Source organism: Symsagittifera roscoffensis, chromosome 1 (genome assembly GCF_963678635.1).
Source record: "Symsagittifera roscoffensis chromosome 1, txSymRosc1.1, whole genome shotgun sequence".
Taxonomy (NCBI): Eukaryota; Metazoa; Xenacoelomorpha; order Acoela; family Convolutidae; genus Symsagittifera; species Symsagittifera roscoffensis.
In genome coordinates this window covers 41674419-41697219 of record NC_087062.1, presented here as the reverse complement: position 1 = coordinate 41697219, position 22801 = coordinate 41674419, and the positions used below count along the sequence as shown (strand labels likewise).

General features: G+C 39.1%; 1 protein-coding gene across 1 annotated transcript in view; it reads left to right on the top strand.

Moving 5' to 3' along the window:
- The window catches only part of LOC134844621 (huntingtin-interacting protein 1-like), a 477037-nt gene that overhangs the window by 432206 nt on the left and 22030 nt on the right, over nt 1-22801 (top strand). Inside the window, exons 2-17 of the mRNA XM_063861395.1 lie at nt 1168-1285; nt 1392-1455; nt 1670-1950; nt 2106-2185; nt 2266-2327; nt 2533-2673; nt 5786-5843; nt 5923-5995; nt 6180-6308; nt 6659-6855; nt 8110-8278; nt 17595-17777; nt 17862-18129; nt 18515-18601; nt 18677-18844; nt 18917-19113. Coding sequence (XP_063717465.1) covers nt 1196-1285; nt 1392-1455; nt 1670-1950; nt 2106-2185; nt 2266-2327; nt 2533-2673; nt 5786-5843; nt 5923-5995; nt 6180-6308; nt 6659-6855; nt 8110-8278; nt 17595-17777; nt 17862-18129; nt 18515-18601; nt 18677-18844; nt 18917-19113 — 2247 coding nt within the window. The 5' untranslated portion in view covers nt 1168-1195. The remainder of the gene's footprint in view (nt 1-1167; nt 1286-1391; nt 1456-1669; nt 1951-2105; nt 2186-2265; nt 2328-2532; nt 2674-5785; nt 5844-5922; nt 5996-6179; nt 6309-6658; nt 6856-8109; nt 8279-17594; nt 17778-17861; nt 18130-18514; nt 18602-18676; nt 18845-18916; nt 19114-22801) is intronic.

The window sequence follows — 22801 nt, the reverse complement described above, 5'->3', positions numbered from 1 at the left end:
GACAATTATCGCGATATATATTTCGTGTTTATAATGCTTAAGCGACGATTTAATCCTGCTCAAAAGCTGTTTGGTCGTATTAATATGTCACTAGACCGTCAAGACGTCATTTTATATTTTAACTAGCGTGTGGGGTGAAGATTTTAAAAATGAACTGAAGTTTAATGCTTATTGAAAAAGTATTGAACACATTTTTTTTGCCTTAAACTAATTCTTAGATGCTAAAGGACAGTGTGAGCATTCTGGGTTTTGCCTTTATACGACCAGTCTTGTGAAGTATCTTCGAACGATATGGTTTTTCATTCATTCAGCTCGTGTGATTTTTGTTCCGATCATTGAAAATGGGGAGGAACTTTGTCTTCGATGTGTTTTTTTTACCTTTTTTAACGCAAAAACAGGTAACTCTAAATAATCATCAGAATGAAATGAATGATTTATCATTTCAGAGCCGTTCAATCGGGATTAGAACTATTGTACCGAATTTGAAACAACACATTTGTGCACTCTTGTTAGTTTGTGTTTCTTCGAGGACGAAGGCCGTTAATTTTTTCGTTTATTAAATAGAAGACACTCTGCAATAACGAAAGCAAAAACGGCGCGAAAAAAAACATGATGGTTTTAGTTACAAACGAGGGTTCAAATTCTCAGCCGAATAGAAAACACCGAATACTCAACTTTTCTCAATTTGCGTTACTTCGATCAAAAAAGATGGAAAGAAGGGTCCGTAGCGTTACGGTTGAAAGCTTTTTTTAATCCTAATCCTCTGTTAATGATCTTCTAATTTAAATACCTTTTGTAATTTTTCAATCAAGTGTAATCAGGCAGGATCTAGGATTTTCATAAGGCATGGAAGCAGATTTTCAAAAATAAAATTTTCGACCGAGCAGCACGCCTGGAATGCCGAAAGACCCAAAATTTTTGCGTCGATGTAAAAATTTTTTGCAAAATTGAGCCAAAAGTTCCGTTTTTACTCGTAAGGATGATATGTATGCACCTCAAGAAACATTTTAGGATTGAATAGCCAAAACTGTGTATCGTAAAAAAACAAAGGGGATGGTGAGAGTATCGAATTCCTAGGGGTGGGGGTAATCCGCCTCTTCCCCTGAATCCGTCCCTGTGTGTTGTTAAAGTTGAAAATTGAAATACTTGAGCATTTGCAGTGTTTTCAGATATGTAGTGTAAATAATTAGTAAACATGAGCACAATGACTATGCGAAACTCAATGCGCAAAAGCAGTACGCTGACATCTGCTGAAGGTACCACGGAGGAGTTTTCAAAGGCTGTGGTAGGTCAAGTTCAATTTACTTAAAAACTTATTCAGCTAAATGGAGTTACTGAAAGCGCAAATCTGCCAAGTCAATCGATTAATTTTCTAGCGGGTCCTTTTTTAGTATACATCACTCTCCAAAGTCATCAACAACAAAGAAATACCTCCGAAGCAAAAACACATCAGAAGTGAGTTTTAGCAGGCCATCTAATCTCACTATCATTAGTTAGAATAGTTATATGATAGAATATCATTAATTACGTTTGAAAGGGAATTTGGTAGTATTGCAATTCAACCATTAAAGTTTCGAACTCAAAATCTTAGAAGCATGTTTTGAGGTCAAGTTTTGAATAAAAATTTACGAATTCTTTCTGACCGCTTCGAATTAACTTGCCTGTTCAGTTGCTGTAATGTCTACTCACCGAGAGCGAGGCGCATCCACCTTCTGGAGCATAGTAGTGCAAATGGGGCTACAAGGCCACGACGTCACAGCCTACAAATTCTGTCTGGTGACTCATAATGTTCTTAGAGACGGGCACCCTAATGCACTGGCGGATTCTGCGAGACAGATTCCCTTTTTGGATACCCTATCCAGATTGTGGACTAATATGGCTGATGGATACGGCAGGACAACTGCGTTTTATTGTGATCTACTTGTGAATAAGCTCAAGTTTCACGAAAGGGTAAATAACTCGTGATGACTCATGATTTGAATACTCAAAAATTGAAATATTTCGATGTGTTGTTCAAAAGTCTCCTGGTTTACTTCGTGGGGAATAATTTAACGGGAAAAATGTTTGACCATTTTTGATTTCTTTAATGAATGACTGATTTTTAGAACCCACTGTTTCCTGGAAATCTACACTTCGAAAACATCTCCACCTTCGAAGAGGAATACGATTCCCATCCTGATAATTTGTGAGTTATTAAGAAAAAATAGTGAGCCATTTTTTGTACCTGAAAATTGTGTGTTCAACTGAGCTTTTTGTTTTGTTTAGATTCAACCTTTGTGCCGAGCTATTTGATTATTTGGAGGCTTCTTTGACTTTACAATCACAGAGTAAGTTAATCGTATATAGTTATTCATCAAATGCGTCCGGAACAACTCTGCAGTATTCGAGTATTAAAAGTAACTGTTCACTTTGTAGTCACTAAAAGGTTGAGTCTGATCTCTGAATTCTGTTAAATCTGAAAATAATTATTTGTGAATGTTTAATGAGCAGTGCCAAGGATTGAATCCATCAGCAAAAATATATCTATTTCAGTTTTCAAGGTGATCGAGAGAGGGAGGTGGGGTACAGCCACTGCCCAGTCTCAGTGCTTCCTGTCTCCATTGGTTCCCCTCATTCAGGATACTTGTCAATTATACGACCTCATTGTCAGGAGCATGTTCAAACTACACTCCAGTTAGTCCTTCTTTCCGTTTATCACTCAAGCAAAGGATGAACTCGCTTTTTTCCAACCAAGTCGCAAATATTAGTGTTGAATTTGAAAATGTTCTTTTTGATCAATAACCAGCAATTTAGTACAGCCAATGCTAAGTATTAACACAGACTTTTATATTACAAATAGCACTTTAGCTCAAAGGTATCACGGATCTATAGGGTAGAGGGAGGGAAGGAGACGCGCAACAAAATAAGAGGGTTCGAACCTGGGCAGGGTCGGATGTTTTTAATGAACTTTTTCGTATTCTAGTTAAAATGCGTCCGCGTTATAAATTGAGACTTAGTGGTAAATTTCTTTGTTTCAAATTGACTGTTACTGCTAATGCGTCATAAATGGCTTGCGTCAGTTAGCAATTATGTAGACTCATGATTGGCGTGCGTCACTTAAGATATTTTGTAGACTCAAAGTTCTAATCTTTCAGTTATTCCCAGAAGCGTTGTCGGCCATATTTTTACTTGCGAATGCGAATTTGTGGTCGGGCGTCGATTTGTAAATGGCGACAATTAGAAGAAGATGAATTTATTTCTCTTGTATACATATTCTCTTGTATTATTGAGAGGCACGCTAAGGTGCCCACTTAATGCGTACCCTTAAAACCAAAATTATTTTTAAGAGAAAAAAAATTTAAGGGTAGGCATTATTAGGAAAGAAAAAACCAAAATTATCTTTCCTAATATTTTTCCAGGGATTAGATGCCCAATGCAACTATAGAACATATCTGTCACAATTTATAAACAGGCCTATCCAATTTTGTGCTTCTTGAAGGAAACAAAAGTTGATGAAAAGGAGAATGTAAAAAAAAACCAACGATTCTCGAAAACTAGAAGGATTCAGAAGACCACTTTTTCAGGATAGACTCGCAACAACACGTATAACACTCGACAGCATCCAAATACGGGCTTTAAAAAATTAAATTTTATAAAGAAATTAAAAATCTCCGAAAAAAATCCGGATTTCCTAGAATGTAATTGTTTTTTAATTTGTGCACAAAAACTAGCTGACAGTTAGTTTGTCAAAAATTGTCTGGTGTTAAATGATTTTCGTATAGAACGATGAGAGAAGTTTTGCTCCACGGTTCTGCAGCAATGCATATTTGATTTTCTTAAGTGCGCTGGTTTTTTTTGAAAGCTTGAAATAATAATCTACGGGTATTATAAGCAAATTCACTTTCTGCAAAAAATTGATTCAAAAAATTATTTGAATGCAATTTGTTCACTGATCGAAGAAAAAATTTTAAAAGATCGTATGCATATTGTTCATTCGACTGACAAATCTCATCTATTATATATTTGAATGCGGGCTTCACTATCTTGCCATGTTTAAACTTTTTCAACGTATTATTTTTGCATGTTTAAGTAAAGAATTTTTGCACGTTCAAGCTATATCGTATATTGCAATAGGTAAGATATATATTTTTTCGATTTTCCAGTTTAAATTCAGCGTTTGTTTCACCAAGTTTGAAATTAGTAACTAAATATTGGTATTCTTTCAGGGTTTCCCCGGGTGTTGCGATTCTGGTCCCCATATCTGAATAACCAAAGCCTTTTGTTTACGAGACAAGGCAATTTTCGAAACTTTTCAAAAGTTTCTAAAAAACTTAATTTAAAAAAATTTCCGAAAACTTGAAATTCTCAATCTTGTACTTGGGTACTCTCAGGTTACTCTTAGAGTTGCAAAGCTTGTCTCCAAACCTGACTTCTCGAATCCTTGTAGTTATCGAGATATGACGTTTTTTACGATTTTTTCAAAAGTTTTCAAAAAAAAACTTAGATTTTGAAAAATTCCAAAAGCTTGAACATCCCTCCTGCTGTTGAAAACTGTAAGGGTACGCTTAGGGGTTGCTAATCTTGCCTCCGAATATGACTGCTCGAATTTTTGTAGTTTTTCAGATATGACGTTTTATGTGATTTTTTCAAAAAAAGTTTCCTATAGATGGGGGCTGTCAGAGTAATTTCGGGGGTTTCGATCCTTGCCTTCAAATACGATTGCTCAAATTTTGGTAGTTTTCAAGATGTGACGTTTTTTTTTCAAAAAAAATATATCTTTTTTGGAAAACTTAAGTTTGAAGTTTCTCAAAATTTGAGTTTCCCAACGCTGTAGTTAGGTACTGTAAGAGTACTCTCAGGAGTTGCAAATCTTGCTTACAAATGCGACTTTTCAATTGATTTGAGTTTCCGAGATTTGAAGTTTCTTGGCTCATTTTAACTTAAGTATAACTTCACAAAGTTTTATGGTTTTTCAAAGTTTCAATTAATTTCTGTAATTGGTTGCTGTCAGAGTACACTCAAATGATGCAGATCTTATTTCCAATATATTTGGTTTTTTGAGTTAATAAAAACTGGAAGCACCGGAGGTGCGTTACATGCTAGTTATATTGAAATTCATCTGTTATACTGTCAAACTTACGCATGAAATAAATCTTTTGATCAGTTTCTTTTGCCCTAGAGAAAGACGTACACCCGTAAACAAGCAAACCGTATTGCATAATCCTAAAATTTGTTCACACTCAAGCTTGAATTTTCGTGGTTTGAATCTGATTTATTTTTATGTTCAATTCAAATTCAAACAGACAAGCTCTCCAATAACAAAAAAAAATGGCATAAAGAATGTGATTGACTTTAGTTCCAAATGTCGATTTTAAATTTATGATTTCCTAGAGAAATACACAAATTACCTTTTGATCAAGTTTTCTCAAATTGGGTTTGTTTTGTTAAAGTTAAAGGCCAAATGTTTTTTTTTCTTTAAGAAATGTTTAGTTTTTTGTTCGGTTTCTTTGAGATGATTGACACTTTGTTGGCTACGTTTTTGGAATTAAATTTTCAGGCAATCAGAATTGAATACTTCACACGAATTGCTGAGCAGTCTTAATCCAAATTAATTGTGGGGTGGGCGTCACGGATTCTTCCTTGGTCAATTTGGGGGCTGAATGTTAACTTGATCAATTCTCTAGTCTGAAACAACGAAGTCTTAAAAGAACTTATTCGAGCTTTATTTCGACGTTGAGATAATGACAGAGATTCGCTCATACTATCCTTATGTAACATCTAAATATTTGTCGAATTGGATCTTTAGCTCTTCCATCCGACTTCTTGCTTGGACATGTGGATCGATTCAAGATATTATTCCAGCCGTAAGTCTGCTTAGATCCTGGAATAAATTGTACTTAAAAATTGTAAATTTTTCAAGTTATCATGAGTTTTCGCTTTCAGGACAAAACAATTTTTCTCAGAAGCTGCCAGACTGACTTACGTGAAATCTTTCATGCATCTTCCTTCACTAAGTGTAAGTGACTTTTTATTGACTTGACATGAGTCTGTTAAGATATATAAATTTTTTCCTTATAATGATAATCTCCGTCTAAAATGACTGAAATTTCTATAATTTGTGCATATTTTGTTTAAACACGATAGAAGTGAATCAGTAATGGAAAAAAACTTTGAACAATTAATGTCTCTAATCTTTATAGGTGGCGCCAGATTTCTCGCGTGTGGCTCAAAAAACAGCTTCCAAACAACATTATGCACCAGTGGAAATAATCAAGCAGCCTGCATCAGAACAAGGAGATTACGATTATTACTACGAAGACGACAGCAGTGTAAATTTAGAGTTGATATCAGTGGAATTGAACTATGACATGAAAGCAACGGTTGAAATCTGATGAAATCTTAAATTTGGTGTTCATTCATCTCATAAAAGATAAGGCTCCAAAAAAGTTTTGGATCCGACATATATTGAGCTTCTAAGAGTTTGCAGATTGCGATGAATTCGAGATTGAATCGCTAAATTGTTTTTAGAACAGAGTCTGCTCTGAAGACTTTTGCCGTTAATTTTTCGTAATGACCATTTGATTGCCTTAGCTTATTTATTTTCCTTACCAACTTAGACTACATTATAAGGTTTGATGCCCCGTCAATATGCTCAAAAATATTGATTCGATTGGTTTAGGTTGGCGGGACAAGTGCTTCTGGAACCTTGGTTGATGTGCAGGACCCCGCGCCTCCTCCGCTCCTTCCCAGAGCAGCAAATTCCTCCCTCACTCTGGGAGCCTTGGGGAGAGCACCCGACGTCATTCCCAAGAGAAGTCCACCTGAAGTACCTCCTCTACCACCCCAGATAGAAATGTATAGTCCTTCGTCACAAACGTGAGTTGTTTTTTCTTTCTACACTTGCTAGAGCAAGTTTCTTGTAATCGGGAATTAGACTTTTTTCCACTAAACAACTTTTCTCACTGGTAAGACAGTAAGTAACACATAAACAAATTGTGAAATTGCTTTATTAGTGATCCTGGGCAACTTCAAGAATTCCCAGTTGCCTGTGTACACTGAGGTTTTGGGTTCGAGTACCGGCCTGACGCTATTTTTTAAGAAAATGAACATAGTGAAGACTCTTACATAGGTCTTGGTGATTTTTTTGGGTTGTTTTTCAGGAAAAGTCTAAAAATGCTCTTAAGAACTACAGATGTGCATTCTGACATATTAATGCATTTATGAATGCTCGTAGGTATATATGCATTTTTTGAGTTCAATTGAAATTCATCTGCTGAAAGTGACGTAAATAGCTCTTATTTACCTATTGATCCAGTTTTATCTAGTTGGGTTAATGTTATCAAAAAAGCGCCAATCATAAATTGTTCTAGAAATTCAAAGAGCTTAAATGGTATCTATTTTTTTCTTTGAAATTTGAAAGATTTTTCCAACGGTCAGTTGGCTATGTTTTTTCAGTACGTATGAAATTGAAAAAAAAAATGTGATTGAAAAAAAAACGCGGTTGAATGGTTAGTGCGGAAGAATCTGAGACGTTGAAGAATTTTTTCTAATTCGAGGCTTATTGCTTTTTGTCGTGTTCGCGCAAGCGTTTGCGAAGCCCAGCTTCGCCTCTGTGTAAAATTTGTTTTTCGAAGTTTTTTATGGCAACAGTTTTTTACTTGTTTTCGGCTCAATGGGCATCTACCCACTTGTTGTCGACACTCGTTTATACTAAAAGCTTCTCTAATACTGGTTGTTGTATATTGCGACTGTTTTTCTGAGATGATTTGTTTCGATTATGTTATTTCCGTCTCATTTTTGTTCGCTTCGCCTCTGTGTTTATATAAGTCAGCATAGTGTTAGTCAGCATATAAGTTATTAGATGAAACAGTTTCTCGTGAGTTTCGCAATGATAGACAAATACAGATGGGGGTTTAGTATTTCGGAGAAAAATGATTGTTCTTGAATCTTATGTGCTTTAGTGGTCGTTAAATGAGTTCGCTAGCTCGCTTAAAACCATAACGGATGAAATATTCCATTGAGTCAAGTACTTTGCGCCTCATGCATTTTTTAGACTACAATTTTGAGAGGGTTCTGGCAAGAAAAATGCCTGCGCTGTCAGGACTCAAATTAATTGCTGTTGTTGCATAGGACGTCCCCTGTTGCCGTTGGTGTGGGTGGGGGGAATGAGGAGATGCAGGCAGAGATAGACTACCTGTTGAATGAGAATGAGCAGCTGAGAGAGCGACAGAGACAGCAGGAGGTGGAGATGAGTAGGGAGATCAGCGAGATACAGGAGAGGTTCATACAACTCAAGTCCGTGAGTACTAGTGTTTCTTTTTCAACTGCTTTACTCAGCTATGGGTTTTGTCGAAAAGATGAGCTCTTTTTCACCTTACTCTGCTCGTGAGATAACTAGAGTAGGTATAATTCTGTTTCTTTCCAAAGAGCTGGCGTTTTGATCTACATTTATACGCTGATTGTTGCAACGTGCCAATTGCAATAATTGACTTCGAACCAAGCTGTTCAGCGCAGGGGAAATTGGAAAATCCACCCCATTACAAGGGATCAGACAAACGAAATATAACAGAGCATTGCAATCCACGTGCAGCCAAATAATTCAAAACATACAAATTCTAGAAAGAGTAAAAATCACCGTCTATTGTTGAAAAGAACTGATTGAGCTATTTACACCGTTCATTTTCTTCATGGCAATCAGCTAAACCTCCAGAAAACACACATCAGCTTTACTCCTTGACACAGCTGTCATCAACACAATTTTGTCTTCAGTGTCAAGAAATGGACACTCATTATGCAGTTGCTCAGGATTTTAAAAATGTTGTTAAAGGGACGTTAACTTTACGTCTGGTTGGTATTATTTTCCGCCTGTCTAAGAATCGGAAGATCTACTATCTAACATTTGTAACGATATACTTCGATATACTTGTTCATTTCGATATACTTATTTGAAATATATGTACCGCGTCATTGTTCTTGTCACTTCGTTCCATTCAAGTTTAGGAATCTCTGCCTAGCACAGGCGGAACTACCAAAGGCAGGTCACAGCTACCACTGGAAACGACAATTGCAACGACGATCAGCGACCGCGAGCTAGCCAAGCCAAAAACAACCACTCTACCCAGAGAAGCTTTTTTGTCACCAAACTAGAGCGCCTCTTCAGACGAGTACGAAAAGCCATTACTGATATCAATTTGAATTGCATACATAGCTCACTCAGAGACGGAAAGGAAGAAAGTTCTCAGCAAATTAGAAGACGCTACCTACTATCTTGTGGACCACACAACTGAATACGTCACTGCAGAGGAACTCATCAACCGTCTCACGGAAATACAAGATGAATACGAAGTCATGGATGACTTCAGACAAATACTACGAGAAAATACAACTCCACAACAGCAGAATACTGGAGGCAAATTACTTCAAGGCCCCAACACAGCTGATTTTTCCTACCAACAGCACCCATCGGATCACTTGACAGCAGAAGCGAATACCCCCACTGATAACATCGACCAGTGAACCTCAATCTACCGCAGCAACAGTTCATGCAGCAACGCAGCCCCCCGCTGATACATTTGGTCAACCATTCCACATTACAATGACATATCGCAGTGCTCCCCAAGCTATATCAGACCCGTCAATGCAACCTCCCATGGGCATCGGTGAACCGGAAAATAGACACGCAGGATCACTTTTCTCAACATAATAAGAGCATAATCATGAAACTCGCATTCCTCCAACATCAACGACACTTGCCAACAACAAGAGCCTTCACTTAAACAAACACTCGGAGTTCAACACAAGAACCATTGTCAGTTTCAGTTCATCGAACGATAACATGATGTAACAAGTATCCTACAGCCGGATCATACAACCACCAAAGATCAAGATGGAACCATTCGATTCAAACCCAATGAAATGGAACACGTGATTTGGTTTGTTTCAAGCAGCAATTCACAACCAGCCAACCCCAAATGCTGACAAGGTGACTCATCTCCCGACACTGAAAACAGGGAAAGCCAACCGAGCAATTGTGGTTTCGCTTGCAACAACCAACTGTAAAGCACCACTCCCCAAGAATTCCGACGGCGATATGAACGACCGGACATCATCAATGACTTCGTTAGCCGACTCCAGAGTTTCAAGCAGTCATCAACTTTTTGCAAGGATTCATTCATGGAATTCTTGACAATCTCCGGCAATATGGTTAAAACTTTTCGAACAATTGGGTTCAAAGATGACTTAAACTGAACTATAAACGTAAACTTTGCAACACCACCAAAAGCATCCACCAGCCTAACCTGATTGCTTTCAATATTTGGATGAATTATTTTGCATTAGCATGCGATCATTTAGCATCCACGCGGCCGCAACAGAAAAACCAGAACTCGAGAGATTACACCAAAGACTTGCGACCTCGACACGCCAACGGATATCGGTCATCAATCTACCAGCCTTCTCTACGGACATCGGGAAACTGAAATACCTATAACCAACCTCTATACCCCTCGACGGAGAGAACAACCACCCATCATACTACAGCCCGTACCAAGGTTAGCCTTTCGAGAAAAGGAAGAAACTCGTTATGGACGAAAAAGAACCTCAGGCGAAAGATTGTCCATCAAACCACACATGCAGCAAATGCAACCAATTTCATCCTTCATCATTGCACGATGAATGATCGACGAAATCAGCGCCCGCATGTCGGAACCATTCAGCGGCCCAATCAATCAAATCGCCTAAATCACGCTCCAGCGTAATCACAGCTTCATCGGCGTGTACGTTTTTCTCGACACTGGAGGTACAAATAGCTAAATATCAGAAAACCGCACACTTTTTAGAACTACCTGACACAAAACACAGCAGGCAGATTTTAACCGGAGGATTCTTCGACTCGCATTTTATGGCCACCGCAACAGAAAATCTCACAATTCACCCTATGGGGAATTGTTTGAGAGCTTTTGGTCTGCAAAACTTTTTGATCAAAGATGGCATCAGCCTCAGCGCAGCAGAAAGCGACAAGCTCAACCGCTTTTTAGCTCAAAAGCTTCTAGACCTGTACCACATTGCCTTCCCCGAGTTCAGCGACAACTCAATATGCATTATACTATGAACAGACAACATTGATACAAATAGCCATCCTGCGACAATCAAAGCTCAGTAAAGACAGATTTTGAATGAACAATGGCAGGACCTTGATGAACGACGAAGAAATTAGGCGACAGCAACTATGTCATTTGCGCCAACGAGCAACAGACTATCTACAGCAGAAGCAGCGGAATAAGTTAGACTCTTGAAGAAGCAGCCAATCGCTTCGAAATCATCAGCAAAAGAGAACACTTTCAAGTTGCAACGGAATTCCAATCATCAACAGATTTTTAAAGTCGATAACATCAGCAATGCAGATGGACGAATCTTCGAAAGCAGTAGATTTTAACTCCACCATCTTGCATGGACCCACTGAGGAAACAACACGAATGAACTGTCGTTGGAAACAGACCTCAACAGCATCTATCAAAACTATTGCAAGGAAAAAAATACATGCCAGTTACTACAATTGAAATAGGATCAGTCATGCTAAGAACGGCAATCGACAGAATAAGCCTCGAATTATTAGAACAAATCCCAGAACACCAGAATACTGTTTTATTTCAACCAAGAGGACTTTAGACTTACAGCAGCAATCGTAAAATTCTTCAGAATGTGCAGCAAATTCAACGGAACAGCCAAGACAACTTTAACCCAATATCTGCCTAGAGAGACATTTATCGCTTCGATTCACCGCTTTTAAGAGTCGTTCGGTACAAATATCAGCAGGTACGACAGTCCACAGCATCGTACAGCAAAATCAAAAATCCGCAGCACTCCATAATAAAAATCACTGCGTATCATTCTGTTTATCAATTACGTCACCCATAACTTCGGAAAATTTTCAAATGAACACAAAACCGATAAAAATTTAACGTCGGCATTGGCCCTCGCCAGCAGAAAAAAACGACCACAGTTTTGGCCAACGAAAGCGACACTCATAAACGAAAGGTTTTAACACCAACGGGCAATGAAACACTTCAAAGACCGCATCTGAACATAGTCGAAATAGTAATTACTGGCCCACCAGAAAAACGAAAGATAAGCCGCAACCACTAAAAACAACCATAACAGCAAAATTTTCACAAAAGAATTCGACAAGATTCAACAAGCCGATAACAGCCCTCGAAAGACTATCAATTGTAATAATTGTGAATATAAAAAAAATCAGGGTCAAGTAATCAAACGCAACAGCGCATTTCAAAACACCGTAGGAAACAAGGCTCCAGGAGACGAAGACACTAAAGATTATATGAATATATAATATAGATATAATATAGAATATAGACACTGCCTAGAAAATGAAGTAGCCCGAACCCCCAAGACCAAGGTATTAATAATTGGAGGGGACCATAATGCTCACATTGGAAGGGAGAGCCTGTGAAACAAATGGAAGGTATGGTCTAACCACGCCAACAACCGAAGCAGGAGGAGACCTCCTCGATTGGTGTGTAGCGCACGATCTCCAATGGATAAACTCTTTCTCTAACCTTAGGAAAAGGGGAACTTGGTTTAACCACAGCCACCGCAGATGGTATGAGCTGGACGGATTTATAATGAGGCGAGGAGAAAGGCACAGGCATGCAAAAAGGATACAAATTACCGAGGAGCTAACGCTATCGGACCACAAGCCGGTATCCCTCCACCTAAAAATCCCAAAGAGGTCCAGACCAACAAGAGTAGCACGGAAACCAGCAATAAACTGGGAGAAATTGAGTACTGAGCAGACAGCTCTAAAATTCCAAAAGGAGACCGAGACAAAGGAGGTGGACGAGGATAGCTCATGGAGCGAAATAGCGACAGCGCTAACGCAAGCTGCATTAAAGGTATGTGGAAAGAGAACCAGGCAGATAGCGAATCCGTGGACGATCGGCCACGAAGATGAGCTGTCACAGCTCCATAATTCCATAGCTTCGGCCGTGAGGGATAGAAACGAATCCTTAGAGCAAGACCGTCCACTCCAAGATATACTGCGTAATAGGGACAACCTTAGGAAAGCAAGGGCTAAAATGAAGGGGAAGCTGAAAGAATTAGAACGTGAATGGTGGGATAAAATCCTAGACGAATGCCAACAGGCCAACATCAAAGGAGATATGGGCACCATGTACCGAACACTACGCCAATTAGGCGGCAGAGATAGGAAACCGGATACTGGCACAACACTCACAACTGATGAATTCAAAGCCCACTTCGAAGGAGTATCGAAAAACCGATATGAAATCAGCCCTCAGCTTCTAATGGATACTGTTGCACGTATGGGGGATCACAGAGCGGAAAAGAAGTATATCGAAGAAAATAACCTGCTAAATGAGACCCCATCGGATAAGGAAATACAGGACTGCATCAGTGAAATAAGGGAGTCCGCGCCCGGAAAAGACAATGTCCGCATAAAGTACATCAAATTGGCCAGCCCACATATTAAATCAGCAATAGTGGCCATGGTTAAAAAGATGTTCTTATTCCGCGCCCCGACATGGGACGAAATCCTAAAAAACGGACAAATAGTACCCCTACATAAGAAGGGCGGAAAAAATGATGTAAACAACTATAGAGGAGTCTGCCTATTGGCCATGGGCAGCAGGATCCTGGCAAGAATTCTGTCCAAAAGACTAAGAAAGTGGACAGAACGCCTAAATATTCTAGATGACAATCAAAGCGGCTTCAGGACCGGAAGGTCGACTGCGGATGCAACACAAATCCTGGTCAGAATAACAGAAGACGCAGACGATCTAAAGAAGAGGCGAGCAATCTGGAACCTGCCTCAAATTGAACATACTGACCCCGAAGCAAGGCTTTTGGACCTACGTAAAGCGTATCCCAGAGTGAACAAACCAGCTCTTTGGGAAATCCTGCGAAACTACGGGATGAAAGGACCCTTCCCAGAATCCCTAGCAGATTTACACGAGGCAACCAGTTACCAAGTGAAAGGGAAGGAGGGAGATAGCGAGGAATGGATCCCAGAACGGGGTCTCAGGGAGGGTTGCTCGACATCGCCATGTCTATTCAATATCTATCACCAAGTGGTAATGCGCATAGCGGAGAATGAACGGAAAAAGATATCAGACGCGAAACATGGACAGACGGGCATAAAATGGCGATGGATACCAGGCAGCAATATACCGGATATAAACAAGATCGAAAAGTCAAACAGCGAGACGCAAACTGTTAACATAACCATATCCTTGTTCGCAGATGATACCACTATCATCGGCGAGCAAAGAGAGCTGGAAGAGGGCGTTAACATTATCAAAGAAGTCATGGAGAAATTTGAGGAAAAGAACAACACAGACAAAGAAGAAAAGGCTTTATTTGGATCAGAAGAAGCAGAAGAAATACGCATGTTGGGTTGTTGGCTAGGTCCCAAAAAAGACCTAATGAATAGAAAAAAGCGAGCTGGATACCTATGGGCAAAATGCCGCTCGCAACTTCTGAAAAGTAAACTTCCCAGAAAGAAACAAGCACAAGTGGTGCAAGCATGTGTCGAAAGTGGGCTCCTATTCGATTGCGCTACTCGGCCGTGGTATAACCAAGAGATCAATAATATTCAGTCGTGGATAGATAAAAGGTATAGATATCTCTGGAGTAATAAAAAGGGTCCACCGCTGAAACAAATGCATTTTGAGGGGGTTAATATGCAGGACATCCGGAACATGTACGACATAAGATCATTGAGATGGAAGATCGAGAAACGTACATTAGAGCGGATAGGCCACATATTAAGAATGAGCAACGCAAGGACGGTTAAAATGGCGGTGTTAGGGTGGCTGGGCAGCCTCGAGGAAATCCAGAAGCGACCAGGTTACAAACGGAAAACCATTTTCTACTGGAGGAAGTTGCTCAAGGAGGCCGGAATCAACTGGACCGAAGCCCCTAAATTTGCCTTAGACCGAAAAGAATGGAAAAGAAGAATCAAGATACGCATGGACCACTTGGAGAAATGGGAGTACCAACAAGGGAATCGCCATGATGGGGAAGAAAAGTTAGAGAAGAGGAATTTCGATCTCCCCCCGACGAACTTACAGTGTGACATATGTGAAAAGGTTTGCAAATCGGTAGGGGGACTAAAGATTCACATAAAGAGAATGCACACCGAAGCCTCGCACTCTTTCACGTGCAGTCGTTGCCAGAAAACATGGAAGACAGAAGGTCCATACAAAAATCACGTCAAAGTCTGTAACCCTCAAGAAGCTGAAAAACCCAGAAAATACATAGCAAAAAAGAAGGAATGTAGCAAATGCAACAGGACACTGTCGGCGACAAACATGGCCAAACACACAGACAGATGCAGGGGGAGAGGGCATGGCTCGAACGAGCCGAACGCCTAGAAGAAGAAGAAGAAGTAGCACGCAACGTACTAAAATCAAACAGAAACTAGCAGTCACATAGGACAATAATACCTCAGGACAAAAGGCAGGGAAAACACGCATCACACCTAATTCAATTACAAACCATGCGGTTAGCCGCGACAAAAGACTTAGACAGCAGCACACAGGCAGCGACAGGAAACAACCGGACATAAATTAAACGAAGCTTGGAAAACACTCGAATAGTTTCTCAAATAGTTTAACCTGCATGAACCACCTCAACACCATTTTTTATTCAATTCTGCAACCTGCTAACATGGAATGTCGGAAAATCTGTCTAATTAATTGGAATCAGACAAACTTAAAAAGAAAATAACAAAGCAATGAAGTCCATGTGAAATAGTTCCAAACTTTCAAATTTTAGATAGAGTGAAAATCATTGTTTATCATAGCAAATAATAGACTGACCTGACCTCACCTATTAACCTTGTTAGTTTTGAAAAAAGGAGGAAGTGGTAAGGAGTCGGCTTGTTTTATTTTACGACATCCCGAATAACTTACAATTTTTCAAAAGTGAAGTTACTCTTCTAAATTGTTGTAGGAATACGCGCGAAAAATACAAAGTTGGGTCAATCTAATCTATCTATTTAATAACTATTTATCAGTTATCTTTTATGTTTTGAAATGCGGTCTTCACTATCTCGCCATGTTTTAGTTTTTCGAAAGCATTTCTTGCATGTTTATCGAAAGCGTTTTTTACATGTAAGCTATATCGTATATTGCAATGGTTCAATTTTTCAGTGTTTTTTTCACCATGTTTGAATTTAGCGACTCTGGGATGTTTTCAGGTTTTCCCAGGAGTTGCCAGTTTGGCCTCCAACTATGAATACCCATATCATTTTAGTTAATGAGATTCGACGATTTTTGTGACTCTTTCAAAAGTTTTCAAAACTTGAAATTTCGAAGTTTTCAAAATCCCAACATTGTAATTTGGGTGCTGTCAAAGTTTTCTCAAGGACTGCGAATCTAGCCTCTAAATTTGACAGCTCAAATTTATGTCGTTTTTAAGATATGACGTATTTTATGATTTCTTTTTAATTTTTCAGAAAACTTGGATTTGTAATTCCCAACCTTGTAGTTTTGTCTGAGTGGATACACTCAATCATTTCGAGTTATAAATCTTTCGTCTAAATTCGACGTTTAAATCTAAAAGTTGATATTTAAAAAACTTCAAAAAATTGAAGTTCCCATCTCTATATCAAGGCTCTGCCAGGGTACTTTCAGGGGTTGCGAATCTTGCCCTCAAATCTGGCTGCTAAAATTCTTGTAGTTTGCAAGAAATGACGTTTTTTTATGGTCAGTTCAAAAATTTTTTAAGAAAGATCTAACTTGAAGTTTCTCAAAATTTGAAATTCCCAAGCCTGTAGTTGGGTACTTTGAGATTACTCTCAGGAGTTGCAAATTTTGAGTCCAAATGCGGCTGCTCAATGGTTTTAGTGTCCTAGATGTGTTGTTTGCCATGTCATTTTAAAATTTTTCATTGAACTTAAATATAAAAAACTTCACAAAATTTTATGGATTTCCAAAGTTTGAATTTAAAAAATTTGAATGAAACTTAACAAAGTTTGAAGTTACCTATCCAATAATTGGGTGCTGTCAGAGTACACTCCAAAGATGCAGACCTTTTTTTTCACTATAAGAGGTTTTTATACTTGTCAAAAGTTCGAAGCACCAGAGGTCTTTAATTGCTAAGCGTCGTGCTTAAGTGAGTCTGCGTAATATCATGTCACGTTCTCATTAAAGTGATCAAATGAGAAGATATCCAGTTTTATTTTTAATCAATTCACGTAAGTTTAGGGTCAAAATTTAACGTGGATGTATAGGTCTTAAAATTCGGTTTTGCTTGCCGAAATTGCATACTGTCCAGCACCCTTCTACTGAAAGATATTTTATTAGCCCCCTGCCGAGCGTTCTGTGTCTTCTGTTAGTGAGAGATATGTCATCCATTTTGTCGCAGCCGGTCCCACGGTGAGGAGGCGGATGACTCTGGGACCCTTCAACCGTGATCGAAGCGGTATTCAAATCAACGACCTTTGTGCTCCGTTTTTCGTCCCCCGTTTTTGGAGCATTCGTTTCCAGGGGTATACTGGGCTATCTCGTAAAAGGGCCAAAGTATGTACCAGTTTGCGATTGCAATGTTTCCCATACAATGTTTTTTTTTGGCAGGAGAACCAGCAGCTGAAGAGGGTTGCGATGGATGCTGACTCTCGAGTGGAGCAGTTGAGTGAGGAGATGCAGCAGCAGAGTCAGATGTATGCGGACAAACTGAAGGCCAGCTCGGACAAGTTCAACAAGATCACTGAGATATACACAAAGCTAAGAGAGGACCACCTCAAAGTGCTCAGGGCGGTCAGTAGAGATGAATCGATGAATTGAGATGAAATGTATCAGCATTGCACTGTTTGGAAACACTTTTGCACTTTCGTTTTTTAGAAAGGAGAACTGCAGAAGCAGTTGAATATGGCTTCGGAGAGCAACCAGCTCACTTTAACAGACAGTCAGCTGAGACAGCAAACGCAGCAGGAGGAAGTGGAGAGGGCAAGAGTGGATGTGGGACAGCTGAACAAGCAGATTGCAGAGATGGAGGAGAGATCTCAGGAGCAGAACTCACTTTTGGGCCAGAAGATGAAACAGCTGGATGATGCGACTGTGAAGATTAATGTGCTAACGGCTCAGATAGAGACGTCCCAGAAGTTTATAGGCGAGCAGAATCTATTGTAGTAAATCTTGTATCAGGTTCCAATGTGCATAAAAAAATCATATGCATATAGTTTATTATTTAGAAAAATAGTCGAGTGGCTCCAACTGTTAGAATATTTGGGTAAAATAGATGAATGAGCTAAATATATTTCCCTAAAAGTTTTTTTTTCGAAAAATGGTATCGAATATATTTGATAATTTTGTCTTAATCAAACAAGTGTAAAATTGGGGCGTTCAATGTTCACTAACCTATCGCTCGAATAGTTTCTGCAAACAGTATTTTGAAAACCAGAAAAGTTTCCTGTCACTCGAACAGTTTCTGCAACCAGAATTTTGAAAACCAGATAAGTTATTTTAAAAACGAGATAACTCTAAATATTGTTTAGAGAGTATTTTTGGATACATGAGTGAGTCACTGTCTACAGCTCTGGATGTGGAAAATCCTTGTTTGACTATGCAAATTGAAAGAACTGGTAAGCATGGCTTTGAGCTGCGTCGATTGATCAAGCAATTGCAGTAATAATCAAATGTTAACATCGACTGTTTAGATGAGCTTGTAAATATCATCCAAAACGTGATTGTGTCTTGGAAGCAGCTTCATCAAGCTCCAGACGAGCACTCTCGTTCCAAAACTGTTCTCAAAATGGGAGATGATTTGTACTTGGTTGGAGTTATCGTTGCTTCCATCTTACAATTTTTGCCGATTACATCCTCAGGTATAGTTTATAAGGCAAAAGTGACTTCAATTGCATCGCTTCTTTTTTAAAATTGGATTCGATTCTTTTTAGTTCGAAATTCATTGCTCGCCAATTGCAGACAAAGCAAAGATATTTATTTATCTATGCTCGATGCTCTTCGACAGAGCAATGGAAAACTAACTAGCGAACAGCTGATAGCTCTTACTTCAACAGGACCAAATGATTTCGATTTACTCGGAGAAATTCCAGCGCCAGATTGTTTCGCTAAGCTTCTACAAACTATTCAGGTCTGATATTGCGTTTTAAGTTCAGGGAAAAATTCCCCTAAAATATTTCGGTTCAGCTAGATGTACTGCGGCAATCAGGTTGTGCATACAATTCTTTTACTTTCGGCTTCAGCTGAGAGTCGAAGTGATAGTTTAGAGCAAGATCTTGAAGTTTTAGTTTACAGCATCACAGCTCCCTGGCACTTTGTGCCATGGCGTTCAAGCTGAGCATACAATCCCTGGATTACTTTCTGCTTCGAATTAAAATCGAAGCATTCAATATCCTGGAATAATTTCACTTGTTTTGTTTATAAAGCAGAACAGCTCCATGACATGTTGTGCCACAGCGTTCAAGCTGCGGATACAATCCCTGGATTAGTTTCTGCTTCGACTTAAGATCCAAGCATTCTTTTCCTTGGAATAGTTCCACTTATTTTGTTTATAAAGCAGTACAGATCTGTGGCGTTTTATTACATGGCGTTCGAGCTGAGCATACAATCCGTGGATTATTTTCTGCTTCGAATTAAAATCGAAGCATTCAATATCCTGGAATAATTTCACTAATTTTGTTTATAAAGCAGTACAGCTCCGTGACATGCTGTGCCATGGCGTTCAAGCTGCGTATACAATCCGTGGATTATTTTCTGCTTCGAATTAAAATCGAAGCATTCAATATCCTGGAATAATTTCACTAATTTTGTTTATAAAGCAGTACAGCTCCGTGACATGCTGTGCCATGGCGTTCAAGCTGCGTATACAATCCCTGGATTAGTTTCTGCTGCGATTTAAGGTCGAAGCATTCAAAGTCTTGGAATAATTTCACTTATTTTTTTTATAAAGCAGTACAGCTCCATGACAGCTGCCGTGGCGTTCAAGCTGCCTATACAATCCCTGGAATAATTTCTGCTTCGATTTGAGATCGAAGCGTTCAGTTTCCTGGAATAGTTCTTAGTAATTTTTTGATAACTCTGAACAGCTTCATGACACTTCGTGCCATGGTGTGTAAACTAAGCATACAATCAGTGGATTAGTTCGTGTTTCGAAACTGCTTCTAAGCGTTCAATTATTCTGATTAAATTCTGTTTTTGCTTAAAGATTGTACAGCTCCTTGACTCTTTTTATCATGGCGTTCAAGCTGCGCATTCAATCCCTGGGTTACTTTCTGCTTCGGATTAAAATCGAAGCATTCATTATCCTGGAATAATTTCACTTGTTTTGTTTATAAAGCAGTACAGCTTCGTGACATGTTGTGCCATGGCGTTCAAGCTGCGTATACAATCCCTGGATTAGTTTCTGCTGCGATTTAAGATCGAAGCATTCAAAGTCTTGGAATAATTTCACTAATTTTGTTTATAAAGCAGTACATCTCCATGGCATCTGCTGTGGCGTTCAAGCTGCGCATACAATCCCTGGATTACTTTCTGCTTCGAATTAAAATCGAAGCATTCAATATCCTGGAATAATTTCACTTGTTTTGTTTATAAAGCAGTACAGCTCCGTGACATGCTGTGCCATGGCGTTCAAGCTGCGTATACAATCCCTGGATTAGTTTCTGCTGCTATTGAAGGTCGAAGCATTCAAAGTCCGGGAATAATTTCACATATTATGAATATAAAGCAGAACAGCTCCATGGCATCTGCTGTGGCGTTCAAGCTGCGCATACAATCCCTGGATTACTTTCTGCTTCGAATTAAAATCGAAGCATTCAATATCCTGGAATAATTTCACTTGTTTTGTTTATAAAGCAGTACAGCTTCGTGACATGTTGTGCCATGGCGTTCAAGCTGCGTATACAATCCCTGGATTAGTTTCTGCTGCGATTTAAGATCGAAGCATTCAAAGTCTTGGAATAATTTCACTAATTTTGTTTATAAAGCAGTACATCTCCATGGCATCTGCTGTGGCGTTCAAGCTGCGCATACAATCCCTGGATTACTTTCTGCTTCGAATTAAAATCGAAGCATTCAATATCCTGGAATAATTTCACTTGTTTTGTTTATAAAGCAGTACAGCTCCGTGACATGCTGTGCCATGGCGTTCAAGCTGCGTATACAATCCCTGGATTAGTTTCTGCTGCTATTGAAGGTCGAAGCATTCAAAGTCCGGGAATAATTTCACATATTATGAATATAAAGCAGAACAGCTCCTTGACATGTTGTGCCATGGCGTTCAAGCTGCGCATTCGATCCCTGCATTACTTTCTGCTTCGGGTTAAAATCGAAGCATTCATTATCCTGGATTAATTTCATTAATTTTGTTTATAAAGCTGTACAGCTCCGTGGCATATTGTGAGATGGCGTTCAAACTGCCTATACAGTCCCTGGATTAGTTTCTGTTGTGATTTAAGGTTGAAGCATTCAAAGTCCTGGAATAATTTCACTAATTTTGTTTATAAAGCAGTGCAGCTCCATGACATCTGCCATGGCGTTCAAACTGCGTATACAATCCTTGGATTAGTTTCTGCTGCGATTTAAGATCGAATCATTCAGAGTCTTGGAATAATTTCACTAATTTTGTTTATAAAGCAGTACATCTCCATGGCATCTGCTGTGGCGTTCAAGCTGCGCATACAATCCCTGGATTACTTTCTGCTTCGAATTAAAATCGAAGCATTCAATATCCTGGAATAATTTCATTTGTTTTGTTTATAAAGCAGTACAGCTCCGTGACATGCTGTGCCATGGCGTTCAAGCTGCGTATACAAACTCTGGATTAGTTTCTGCTGCTATTTAAGGTCGAAGCATTCAAAGTCCGGGAATAATTTCACTTATTATGAATATAAAGCAGAACAGCTCCTTGACATGTTGTGCCATGGCGTTCAAGCTGCGCATTCAATCCCTGAATTACTTTCTGCTTCGGGTTAAAATCGAAGCATTCATTATCCTGGATTAATTTCATTAATTTTGTTTATAAAGCTGTACAGCTCCGTGGCATATTGTGAGATGGCGTTCAAACTGCCTATACAGTCCCTGGATTAGTTTCTGTTGTGATTTAAGGTTGAAGCATTCAAAGTCCTGGAATAATTTCACTAATTTTGTTTATAAAGCAGTGCAGCTCCATGACATCTGCCATGGCGTTCAAACTGCGCATACAATCCCTGGATTAGTTTCTGCTGCGATATAAGGTCGAAGCATTCAAAGTCCGGGAATAATTTCACTCATTTTGAATATCAAGCAGAACAGCTCCGTGACATGTTGTGCCATGGCGTTCAAGCTGCGCATTCAATCCCTGGATTACTTTCTGCTTCGGGTTAAAATCGAAGCATTCATTATCCTGTAATAATTTCATTAATTTTGTTTATAAAGCTGTACAGCTCAGTGGCATATTGTGAGATGGCGTTCAAACTGCGTATACAATACCTAGATAAATTCTCTGTTTTTGCTTAAATATAGTGCAGTCTCGACACTTTGCCAAAGCATTTAGCTGCGCTTACAACCCCTGTATTAGTTTCTGCTTCGAATTAATATCGAATCATTCAATTTACTGAAATAATTTCATCTATATTTTTGTTTTTTAAGCAGTACAGGTCCGTGGCATTTTTTATCATGGCGTTCAAGCTGCACATACAATCCCTGGATTAGTTTCTGCTTCGATTTTGGGTCTAAGCATTCATTTTCCCGGAATAAATGTTATTTTTGCGGAAAACAGCGCTGCTTCCTGACACTTTGTGCCATGATGTTCAAATCGCGCTTCAGCCCCTGGATTTAAT